This window comes from Perna viridis, chromosome 7, assembly GCF_037379345.1.
Source record: "Perna viridis isolate PV_CMFRI_1.1 ecotype Kerala chromosome 7, ASM3737934v1, whole genome shotgun sequence".
NCBI classification, from domain to species: Eukaryota; Metazoa; Mollusca; class Bivalvia; order Mytilida; family Mytilidae; genus Perna; species Perna viridis.
In genome coordinates, this window is record NC_142451.1 from 5,433,376 (window position 1) to 5,446,708 (window position 13,333).

Here is a 13,333-nt window from a genome sequence, read left to right on the forward strand (position 1 = left end):
ATTTCTATAGTTTAGGTTTGGAGTATTTTTTGTTTACAATTCAGGTTTGGATTTAGATCTGTCTTTATTTTTGATTATAATGCTGCCGATGAGTGGTTACTTTTTGAAACATGTGTACAGCATACCGAAATTTGCAATATATTTGATTGGTATTCCTGTGTTTTGAAGGTCATAACTTAAAGTATCAGCAGTATTAAAAATGCAATAAGTAATGCCGGTAAAACTTGTCGTTAATTCCTTTTAAAACTAGAATGGAACTATTCTTTCTGTATGTGATGTCATGGTCAGTATGACTAACATTGTCATTTGAAATATACATAAAATTTCAATTCGATTGGTAATAAAGAAAAATGTGGCTATTAAGAATAATAACAGTTTTTTTTTTAAAACAAAATTCAATGTTAATTAAAATGTGGTTAAACGGGCAATTCCTGCTGAAAGTCAATAAAAATATAACTAATATTGGCAATTTAATATTGATATTATAGATAAAACTTTATATCATATATTTAGATTCAAATATAACTTATTTGTATATGCATTATAAGTGTTTGTTTAAACCCTAAATAGTCTACCGTATATTGCATACCCTATATCACACCCCTACACCTAGATATCGCTTACACTATATCATACCCCTAAACCTATATCACACCCTTTCACAGACCATACTTAAAGTATGGTTAAAATATCTGAGACATGTATAATGAACATGGCATGTTAAAATTTGTATCACATGCTCTTTCAAATATCTTTACCTCGAGTTATATCACCCCACGGGCCGTAGGCCCTTGGAGTGATATATGAGTCTCATATTGATACAGCCTGTGATATAGATTTTAACGTAATGATGTAAGATGTAATATACTGTATATTAAATATACAGTCGAACTTCACTCGCTCGTACTCGGATGGCTTGAACACAATTCAAAAGTACAAAAAAAAAAAAAGAAAAACAGTAACCCTATCATTAATCAAAGTGCCATTTTAGTTAATTACATGTAATATATAAGTTATCACTAATTAGATAGTTTTAAATCTGCATAGTACTGATTGAAGTTCGAGAATGTTCCGACGTCGGCATGATGAAAGCTTGAAAGAAAATTTTAATGTCTAATTAACTAATTAATTATTAAGCAATGCACTCGAACTCTGAACGTTTTTAAAAGCAAAAACAGCATTTTTAATCTCAACAAATCAACACAACCTTCCAAAAGTAAATGAAAAATATCCAAGAACTAACAAAACTTCGTAGGAAGTAAGCAATTTCTAACGATAAAGTCGAACTCTGACCGGCAATGAAAAATCCGGAATTCGACGAACTTCAATTTCTCGATCTCCTGATAACTCGAACACAATCCAATGGTCCCTTGGAGTTCGAGCTACTGAGGTTTGACTGTACTTAAATGGGCAATTTCTCATTACCACATCGATAAAATTATATGAACATATAATCAGATGTGTAATTTCTGTCGTGTAAATAAAACCTTTTGACTGATTGACTTCGAAGTATCACCGCTTATTTTTAAAAATCAAATAAATGAAATAGAATGGTGTCTTTAGAAGACAAGTGATATAATGGCGGTTTGTTTTGTCATAATCTAACATGTTTAAGACGCTTTATTTAAATAAAAAGAATATAGCATATCATCGTACTTGCCTTGAAAACGCATTATGTAATTAAGGTTAAATTAATGCTTATATCACATGATAAGAGCAAGAAAGAGTAATGAAGGGGACCAAGAATCAAAAGAATTCAGGGGCGAAGACCAGACATGGAAAAGCAGACAAACACAACAAAGAAGATAAACAAAACAAAAAAAATCGTACAAAGTTATAAAAGTAAATGAGGAACTCGGACTCCACTAAAAAGAATCAATATTGCAATTAAGACAATTCTTTCATTACGACAGTTTAAGCAGTGCATAAGCGATCCACTGAGCTTGTTCGGTATATTGCCAAAAAAAGCATTTTTTAAAATGCCAAAAGTTTTATCAAAAATCGACATTCACTAAAACCAAAATCATAAACAAAAACAAACAGACAACCAAAAAATGTCGTCGCTCTACATGCGTTGATTGGAAAATTTTACAATATTTGAGATGATTTAAGCTCTGATGAGTTTTTTTTTAAATAAGCAAAGAATTGTCAAAAGCTAAAAGAATAGAAAATTGTTCAATTTATTTTTACTTTTCCACTTTATAAACATGTAGAAATCCATGAAAAATTGTTTTTAAGTCATTAGATTACACATATGCTAAGCTAAAAAACTAGAAATATCTGTTTAAAGTATTGTAACACAATAAATGTTTCTTAAATTATCTGACAATCTGCAAGAATCCTGATAAACTGATAAGTTGTTTTTTTATTGTTAAGGTACTATGTATAGTTAAAAGGATATTCATCTTTTAGCATAAATTGTAGGTAATAGGCTGACAGGTATCATGTATTGTCAGAACTTATACTACTGCGACTTGGCATGGTGTTTTAGAGAAGGTGTGAGATGATAAATTTGGAAAAAAAGCATTGTAATCGCAATTTATTCTCTAAATACAAAAAAGGTTTGCATTGTTGTGCACAGATTTTGAAATTAAGTACAATTCTTCATTAGACGCCGGCTAAATACTCCTCAATGAAGGAATAAAATAAGAATTTTGATATGCATGTTTGAAATTCAAATGATTTTCAAAAGTTGCAATATTGAGCTTTAAAATAATATTCTCTTTAGTAAGCACCATGAACCAAAGGTAACTACAAACACCGTTAATTAATGAGACAAAATAATAATATTTGATTCAATATACCATTCTTTAAACTCTACTTCAAATCTATATTCAGTAATATACATGGTGCCCTCTCATATATAAAATATATAAATCTGAGAGATTATTCGACAAATACTTTATTTCAAAGTTAGATTGAAATCATTAACTGCAAGTGTAGCGCTGATAATGGTTCTCAAAGTTTCCAATGTTTATCTAATGCCCACTTAACCAGTCAAGTACACCTGTAGATTAATTTATTTTACGTCTGATAACAATCTACAAAACCTAAGAATTTGTGGTACTTCAATTGAAAGGGAGAGTTAAACCAGAAGTACCATGCTTCGAAGAAGTCAAGTTTGTTTTAAGGTTTGTCTTGTCAGGTTATTCCAGAAAGTTTGTAAAAACAATTATATGGAGAGTAGCGTTCTTATATAACTTGATAAGATATAGCAGATGTGTGATAAATACAATATGGGTGTCATGTTGTGCAGGAATTATCATCTGCTGAACATCCTTGGTGGTTTATTCCGTGTAGCTTTGTAATTTTTCTATATTACTAGAATAATTGTGCAATTAGTTCCCTTGAATACTCTTAGAAAGGATAAATTCAAAAATATGAAGTTCTCAATCGAGTTAAAAAATAAATATTCAAAAGCCTATAAGTTTTATTTTGTTTTAATTTAGTCGGGACTATAGTGCTGGTTTATCTGAACGAGTTGACTGTTTACCAGCTCTTCATTTGTAAAAAATGGTATGAACTATTTCCTTTTTTACCCTACCAGTGCACCTGGTCCATGCTCCTAGTTTTTATTGGAATCCGAGTTGCTCATTTGCTTTTGTTACTTTGAATCTATGATTTTAGTTACTTTATGTTCTTTGTTGTGTATGTCTGTTTTTCATGTCTGGTCTTTGTCCCTGGATTACATTCTTTTGATTACAGCTATAACCTTGGTTCCCTTGATTACTCTTTACACCGTTACATCCTATGTGTGTTGTATCGATACAATATAAGGTATCGATACTCAGAAAATCGCTGTCAAATATTTCGAGATAATGATATTTAAAAAAAAAAAGTAGTAATTCCGGTAAGAAAATAAGGAGAAGATAATCGTAATTCGCTACTCCTTGTTTGATATTGACAAGCAATGACGTCTCCATATTTTATTATTTGATGAAAATAGAATGACAAATATCAACGAAAACAATCAGAAAACCTATGATATTTATCATCCCAGCCTATGACTTTTATAATCCCAATATGGCGACCCTTCATTCCAGCCGTCACCATATTGCAATAACCATAACTAGTGACTGTGGAGTGTGGTAACATCCTACTGGATGGCACAATTAAAGTCATAGTTCTTATTATAGACTATAGACCCAAACAATAATTTTGTTTCAAAGTAAAACAGAACCCAAAAGTCAGATGAGTTATACTGTGTCAAATTGAGCTTTAGAGAAAAAAATTAGAGAATTAAATGGAATCATAACAACTTACACAAGATATTTTACGTAAAATATAAATGTAACACTCTTGTTTCATCGACTAATTTATTTTATACATAGCTAAAACATTTTAAATTACAATAACATAAAGACCTCCGTTATCTACATTTTAACTTTCAATAATATCAGTTTTGTGAAATGCTTTAAGAAAAGGCACGACCTTTTCTTTCAAATTGTCAGTATAAGACAAGAAATGTTTACATATGGTGTTCACTTACCATTCCTGATTTCTTAAAATCTTGCCCGAATGGATTCCTTTCTCCGCCCCCGTTTGAATGTTCGTGTCCAACACCTTGCCATTCATTCTCTGTACAAGGATTGGCAACTCTATCTCCATTTGGAATTTGGCTTTGAAATTTCTTAAAACCCAGGCAGCATGGTGTTGACAGAATAAACGAAATCACGATAACCTATTTTGAGAATCATGAAGAAAATTTATTAACCGAATCAAGGTTAAATATATCCAAATGTAATCAAGGGAACCAAGATTTTAGATGAAATCAAAACAATGTAATCCAGTGACAAAGGACATATACGGACAAAAATACAAAATAAAGAACATAAAATAACCAAAATTATACATACAAAGTAACGAAAGTAAATGAGCAACTCGGACTCCACTAAAAAACTTGGAGCATGGACCAAGTGCACCGGTAGGATAAGCATCCTCTGCTTTTCTTGAAACACCCACCGAGTTGCTCATAAAAAGTCCAAGGTAGAAGAAAGAGGAAAGGAGAACATGACACGTTGAACAAATCAACTTTCATTATGCAGATGGATACACCATAACGATCCACGAGTTCATGATGATGACCAAATAATTTCTGTAGTGATGACTTCAATCTTGTAGCAACAGAACCCTGTTGCATGATACTTGCTTCCATTAAAGCATCACGCAGGTGCCTGTCTTTTCAGGGACAAAAACTTCAATCAACTGAAAATTGTACATAAATGCAAAATTTTGATAAATGAACCATACTTTACCTTTGACATTAGAATGACATGATACGGCACTGTTCAAAGGCTGAGTTTTGCAAAATTCTCAAATAAAGCAGTTTAATAAAATGAGCAAAAGAAAAATATTAACATACCTTCGAGCTGTAAGCCATTCTCGCTACTGTTCGCATCTTAATTCATTGTTTTTTTGGCGGTTGACGTAATTCTGTAGGAAATCTTTATAATCAAAACGTCAAGAGCTCTCAGAGATATTGACAAATATTAACAAATAAAACTTCCACCAATTTGTTCCTGATGCAATGATTTTCCTTATAAATTTAGAATCCTTTTGGGTTAATAATCTCGTAACAAATCCAATAGATGCGTTTGAAAAACGGTTTTAGCAGTCAATCCATGCAACATAATAATTGAAATCCTCAATTTATGATAGAAACCACTTTCTTAAATTGAAGAATGTTTGCTAATTAAATTTTACTGACGAACTGAAATGTTAAGTTGTGGAAAATTGGCATTGATATTTAAGTATGAAACAGTGTCTCTGTTATCCAAAACGCAGACATGAAGTATTTTTGCAATTTGAAAAACAGAGATGTATTTGAATATTCTGAACAATATAATGATGTTTATATCTAAATTAGATTTGAAAGCCTAAACATTATGGCATGTTGTTTTTTAAATGAACATTGTTATCAGCTGGGAGTATGCTTTTTGATGTTACAACGTTTAACTCAATAAATTATAACATGCAATATATGTTATGGTACTTTCTTCAGTACTTTCACGATTACTCATACCATACCAAAACATATCAAAATAAATGCCAGCATCTCTCAACAACAAAACACCTGGTGGTCGTTATAATCAACCAGGGGGTAACAGAGAAGTACGATTTTTTGTTAAAATAGAGAAAAGGTACTTTTTACTTTTTATAACCCGATTATATTTTACAAATAAGCGTCAAGAGATTAAATATTTTTTGCCACAGATGAAGTAGCAGTATTGGTCTTAAGCAACAGTATTGTCAACACTCAAGTTTTGATATGCATACGTTAATTATGCAACTTCAGTTATTTACGATCTAGTTTAGTATAAAATTCATTTTGCGGCAACATAAAAACATTAGGTTCTAATACAATTTTATGGACAATTTGCATTAAGAGATTTACCCACAGCAATGCAGAGCTTTCTCATTTGTTTTATTTCATGTTTTTTATCAAGAGTATTTTTTTTTTCATAGACATGAATACTGTCTGGTTTTTTTTCTGGGATGGATGAGCCTTATAAAACAATAAAAAGTCTTGAGGTCTTGCACATATTTATAATCAATGGATGAATCGCACGCCAATTCAATGTCGGCATTGGTGTTTCTCTTCTTTCATTTAATTCTAACACTCAAACACTAAAGATAGGATCAAGAAAATGGCGATATTAAAGGGAAGTAACTCTCCAACCCCACAAACTGATTTACTGTCTCATTGAAGCAATATACAGCAGTAGACTTCAAATTCAAACATTTGACTTATTATAGCTGCGGTAAGTACTTGAATACTTTTAAATACTTTATTTAAAACTGTTTAGCTACTTGCCAAAGTGTAAATAGTTTAAGTTTTAAAGAACAATTGTTACTGTTCTTAATCTGACTTTCCGGTATGTATATGACTTAAATATATCATTACAAAATCTTAGTTTCGGCATTTTATACATCGCATCTACCCGAAAGAACTTGAGAGACTCGGTGAAGTCAGCCTCATATCTTGACCTACACATATAGATCGGTGGTAAAGGAAATCTATTGACCAAACTCTACGACTAACGCGATGGCATTTCATTCCGTACTGTAAACTTTCCTTTCATCTGTGGCAACATATCTTCAGCACCTGGAGTTTGATTTCCACTAGAATCTTGGTTCCCTTGATGACTCTTCCTTTCCTCCAATGAGACCGCCATCTAGGTTGTCGTGTGTTGTTTGGACTACAGCCCTTTGAAAACAAACACGCTGAAACCACGTGGCTAAAACGGCTTGCATTCAATAGTGTAAAATAAAGTACAATAGCAAGTCATCCATCATCAAAATAAGGATCAGGTGCCTCAACAGTGTTTGACAACGAGCAAGGAAGTAGGAATACCCTTGATTCAAAAAACTATAAGAGACGGTATCCATGTCGATCTGAAGCTCGAGTAAAGAGTGGTCATGCATATTGAAATGTGTTTTGTTATTTAAAATAGTTTGCTTCACATAATTTGTATCTGATGTGGGAAAAAAAAACATTCAATTGATTGTCTGTCAAACTCTTTCTCGTTCGTACAGCTGATATTTAAGCTACAAACATATATCTCAATCAAAAGGGAAAACTCGTTATAGATGCTAACACACCAATATGTTCTTCAACTTTTATCAAAACTGAATTAGCTCGTTAGGAGGAAGAATAGATAAGCAGTAATCAGTATAGAAAGATGTGATACTGAATCCACTATATCCAACATCATCATAACCTTTAATCAAAGTTTGGGGTAAATATGAAAATATAAATGAATGAGCAGCGAGAGAAAGGCAATTTGGACTAAAAAAAATCCAAACAATTTTCCTACTGCTGCAAATAGACTAAAAGGAAAAGTAAGAAGTCATATATTAAAATGAAAAGAACTCTGTGTTGTTCTTGATTGAATGCCAAATGATTTTTATATTTTAGATCGAATAATGAGATTTATATAACCATCGTACAATGCCTAACTATCAAAGCTGCCTGAAAATAAGCTCTGAGAACTAAGCTCTGTATACCACTTAAATCAAATCCATGTAAGACTCTGGCATTTTGAGAGAAAAATACTATTGTATTCGTAAAACAACATGAAATAATATGAAATGATATAGCATGATGAATTTAGACTAAATGTGGCCATACTAAAAATTTAAAAAATATATAAATTCAGTTACTAATTCTTAAATGATTAAATCTTTATTCTCCGTGCATACTGGACCTTTACTGAAAAGTATAAAAAGTGTTGTTTCTGGAATGAAATAAAAGTACACGTACGTCAGCAGTATTTAATTTCTGTGAATCATGGTGTTCCTAAAGAATCTGCATAATTTTTATGTTGAGTTGTAACTAATGTATTTTATACGGGTCCCTTTTCTAATAACATCACTAGTGATTTGTTATCGGTGAGATATGCTTAGTCGATAAATATTTTAATTGTTTACTTAAAGTTGAAAAATTATTTCGACCTATCAACGGCCATTTATTACACTGGTATAAATATATGGCACATAGTAGTCGTTTAACAATGCTTCACTTAGTATAGGAAATGAAATATGACTAAATAGCGCTTGATTTAATATTTATTGAAATGAGTATTGTTCATCCAGTCTGTTTCTTTGAATGACAAAAGATTATACACAATAATCACCGTCTCGAAAAAGTCACTTACAAGAATAATCTATAAAGCATGCTGACAGAAAACGGTAAGAATACTAAATGGGCCTAAATACAGCACTGAGACTTTAGGAATTAATATAACATCTGGTCATGTTAGAATACATTTAGCAATTTCTTAAAAGATAGTAAGATGTACGATGGAGAACACGTTTGCTAAAATTTGGAACAAAATACATTTCTCGTATCAAAATGAAAGAAGAAAAAGTGAGGGATCATTCATGTTTTCGTTATATTAATCATCTCACCTATCTATCATTCGATTATTATGTCCTCAAAGTCAAATTTTCTTTAATTTAAGGCGAAAAAAAAACAGCTTAAAACGAAGTTACACATCTAAGGGCAAAGTCGAGATATTTGGAATAGAAACAGCGGATACTGAAAAAAAAACAGCATAAAAATCAGGTTAACCTCGAACTTGTAGCTCTTATTTATCGACGACGGAGTGTAGTTTTCCTTTTATACAACTGTTGAGTGTCACAATCCAGAGCAGGTCATTAACGGAATCCAAAATCATCGAGGAAGGTATCAAAACATATCTTCATACGTATTACAAACTGATGACAATATCCGTCTACAATGAACGAGTTTCCACTTCAACGATTGAATTCGAATTTTAGAAAAATCGAAGTTTCGCTTTTATACTTTAAAAAAATCAACGTAATGCTGTCGCTATTACAATTTATTAACTGTCAAATGTTTTTTCCTTATATCTGTCAGATGAGATAAAAATATCAGTCTAGTTTGTGTCAAAGACTGACGTTTGCCTATTGTGTTCCTTATATAAAAAAATACCCAATTAATACGTGCTTCTCAATGTTGTGATGGTGTCATTAAACTTTAACAAGGCTAGTGGAGCTGCATATTTTACATGATACAAGTATAATATGTACAATTGTAAAGGTACAAGAATCGACTTGATAAATAAAGTCGTGTACTCGGGATCCATATATACAATGTATCTGCCTTTTAGTAACAAATCATGGCTCAGCAAAAATAAATACACTTGAACTCATATTTTGAGTGCAGTTCATTGCTTACTTATAATTAATGTGTGTTGAATTATAAAGTTATCAGATACATTCCGTACGTGTTTCTGTTCGGTTTTAAATATACATAAAAAAGTGTCTGTGTGTCATATGTATCATGTTTAACCAACTATTTCACTCTGAAATATTTGTACAAAGCTTCGAACATAGCTGCTAATTACACATTTTCCGATGTATCCTTGATTTTGCAGGTTTGAACTCCTGATTCCTGATCATAAGTTCGGTAATATTGTTACGATATTTATTTAACCACTCAACTCTCTATCTCGTTTCGAGTGCGGGCGTCATGCTTACACCAATTTTTGAAATATTCACTCCAAAGACTAATTATTTCGTTTGCGATAGTTTCCAGGTATAGTTTAAACGATTTGTACTAAGTTAAAACTTACTTAAAAGTAGTATATATATATATATACAAACGTCTCAGAATGTGACGACTCTATTCACTACACTGCTCCATCGGATCAAATTGATACAGGGAAGATATGTAAACGCATAGAAAGGTCTGAAAAATTCCCAACGATGTTAGAACTGTCAAATTTGCGATGCAAATTTTTGGTCGTTCCCTCCGCGGGACTCGAACTCGTACCGCTGTGACATCTATGGCAACACCGCCTGCACAAAGTCCAGCGTCCTAGACCACTCGGCCAGCTAGGCTTTCGCTGGCCGGGTCATTCCTCCTCGTAGGATTAATCTAGGGCTGTAACTTAGTACACGATGTATGGTAGTACGGGACAGTTCACTTAGGTGTTATTATGTAGGATAGAGGATCAAATTATTGATACATGTCACAACAAATCAATATTATACAAACGTCTCAGAATGTGACGACTCTATTCCCAGGCGCGTAGCTGCCGTTAGGCAAAAAAGCTTTTGCCTGCGCTTAATTTTGCCAATATCTTCTTTTCTTTTTTTCTTTTTTTTTTTTTGAGATAAAATACATCCAGGAGAGGCATAAATGATGCATAAAACGCTATGTCCGCGGAGCTTCGGAAAGGGGCTTCGCCCCCCCCCCTGGACCCCGTACCAGGGCTCCGCCCTGGACCTGCTCGTACCGCTGTGACATCTATGACCCCCTACACTAATTTTGCCTACACTTCAATTTGGCCTCGGCTACGCACCTGATTCTAGTGGCCTAGAGTGGTCTAGGGCGCTGGACTTTGTGCAGGCGGTGTTGCCATAGATGTCACAGCGGTACGAGTTCGAGTCCCGCGGAGGGAACGACTACAAATTTGCATATGTATATATATATAGATAGGTCTATATATATATATATATATATATATATATATATAGATCTCTATATATATATATATATATATATATATATATATATATACTAAAGTACTAAGATGGACACAATGCAATCTTTACGGCCTTACGTTTCTTTTAAAAATGATGATTAAATCGTATATGATGAATGCGATTTTATAGTTGGTTTTTTTTAAATCAATTTAACATTATTACTTCCACCTTCCCGTAGTGAGGAGGGGTAACAGATTAAAAAATGCTGGAAGAGGTACAAGTATTACTATAATATATAAAATCATCATTGATTGCCGCATATACAATAATTTATTTTTGGCGCACTTGAAATATGGTTTAAGGCGCAAATGAAATACTAATTGGCGAGCTTGATGAATTCGAAGATGCAGTAACTACATTTGTATGACCACGACTTTCTGAGGACAGCAAGCTACGACAAGACCACCCACGCGGTACAGCTGTCCGGGAAATAGGTTTTACAAATATGTTGCAATGCACCTGTAACAGTTTTATGCTTTCTATAATTAAAATGCTGAAAAACACTTTCTACAGCCAACCTGATTAGAAAAAACCCCAGATTTTTTAACTCGTTTATACCGGAGACTCATATCCAGCGCGCAATATCGTACCTGATTTTTCAAATTTTAGTTTCGACAATAATAGATGGGTTTATTGCCACATTGGCTAATTAATAACAAACACCTTTCGAAACCCTTTTGAATGCGCACGTACTCTCAATGATATACTAGATTTTTTTAATTAGATCTTTCAAAATAATATAACTGTCACGCTTACAGCAAGGCTTGCTGAAGATAGCAATAGAAGCAATATATATATATATATATATATATATATATATATATATATATATATATATATATATATATATATATATATATATATATATATATATCTTGTTCGTAAGTAGATATAGCAGCCATATCTCTAAGATTATCTCTTATTTGCACAACTGTTTATTACTATCGATTGGCTGCCAAGTGATTTATTTCAATCACTCAAGATTGAATTAGGGGGACAAGATGTTATCACCGACTGACATTTTATCTAACTCATAGAAATTTCATCTCTTCCTCCTAAATTCAATGAAGATTCTGCGTCTGTATATTTCAGAGAATAGTTGTCTACTGCCACTTACTGTATTGAAATAATATTACATCGGCTAGCAATATTTTAAAAAAATGTAGCCTTAATTCTGCTTCTCTCGAGGTTATATAGATGACGAAGTACGACGAAACCACCCATCCAATATCTTTATAGATAAACATTTTATTTACGATATATTAATTTAGAGAAAATGGTATCATGGTGAGTTATGGCAGGGATCAATGGAAGATCTACAGCTTTGAACAAGAAAGGGAACAGTTAGTGGACCAAGAGGTCCAAAAAGTGGGGCCTAAATCTTTCTACGACAAGCGTCTTACAAGAAGCGGGATCTGCTGAACCCTGGAATGACAACCCAGTTTTAACTGAAGTTTGTGCTGTTAACCCTTTAATGGCACTCAGGTTTTGATAGAGCCTTCAATGACAACCTGGTTTTAATGGTGTTAGTGCTGCTAACCTTTCAATGGAACCCCAACATTAATTGAATTTGTGCTGCTAACCCTTCAACGGCACACCGGTTTGAATGGAGTTTTTGCTGCTTAACCCTTCAATGGTACCACGGTTTTAATTGTATTTTTGTTTTGTTTTTTTTTTTTACACCTCTGAACCCCTTCATTTTCTTTTTCCGTTAACTGTGAAGCTTTTTTTTTTTTTACATCACACAATCAGCGGGCCAGGGTGTAAAAACAAGATACAATTTCAATATTTTGAAACGGTTAATTTTCACATATTTTATAAATTAAAGTGTAAGCATCAGGATAAGTTTAACAAGAAAACAGTGATGGAAGGTAAATATTATCAAAGAATTAATTTTCGAAGTAATATTTTATTTGGGGCAATAAATTTTGTCTTTATGTCAAATAATTTTTCATTATTTTAAAATAAATCTCATCATAATGAATATTTGTTGAAATATCTGAAATCACCCAGATGTGAATTACTGGGTTTGCTAGGTTGCTTTTAATAGAACCACTTAGTAGCCCCGCCAGAACAGAGTAGTTAAAGGAGCTACATTATGACATCAAAAACACTCAAGTGAAAAACGCAGCCAAAATAAGGGCTGTGTGTCCCACTTCCTTGCACTTAAACTGTTGTAAAGCTTTACCGAACACAAGATACTCAATACATAAATGGTTATTGATTGTCTTCCGAACAATTTCTCTCATTCGACATGATTGGGTTGGGATAATTAGATTCTATCCAAACTGACAAACGCTTATTACTTATATCATAT

General features: G+C 32.7%; 1 protein-coding gene across 2 annotated transcripts in view; it reads right to left on the reverse strand.

Moving 5' to 3' along the window:
- The window catches only part of LOC148611067 (tyramine beta-hydroxylase-like), a 37,170-nt gene extending 31,528 nt beyond the window's left edge, over positions 1–5,642 (reverse strand). Inside the window, exons 1-2 of one of the 2 annotated variants that reach the window (XM_088591176.1) lie at positions 5,363–5,538; positions 4,490–4,681 (exon numbers count right to left, since the gene is read on the reverse strand). In XM_088591176.1, coding sequence (XP_088447302.1) covers positions 4,490–4,681; positions 5,363–5,398 — 228 coding nt within the window. In that variant the 5' untranslated portion in view covers positions 5,399–5,538. Of the gene's footprint in view, positions 1–4,489; positions 4,682–5,362 lie in introns of both variants that reach the window. The other variant, XM_088591175.1, reaches the window with a different exon arrangement.
- Between the last annotated feature and the right edge of the window lie 7,691 nt (positions 5,643–13,333).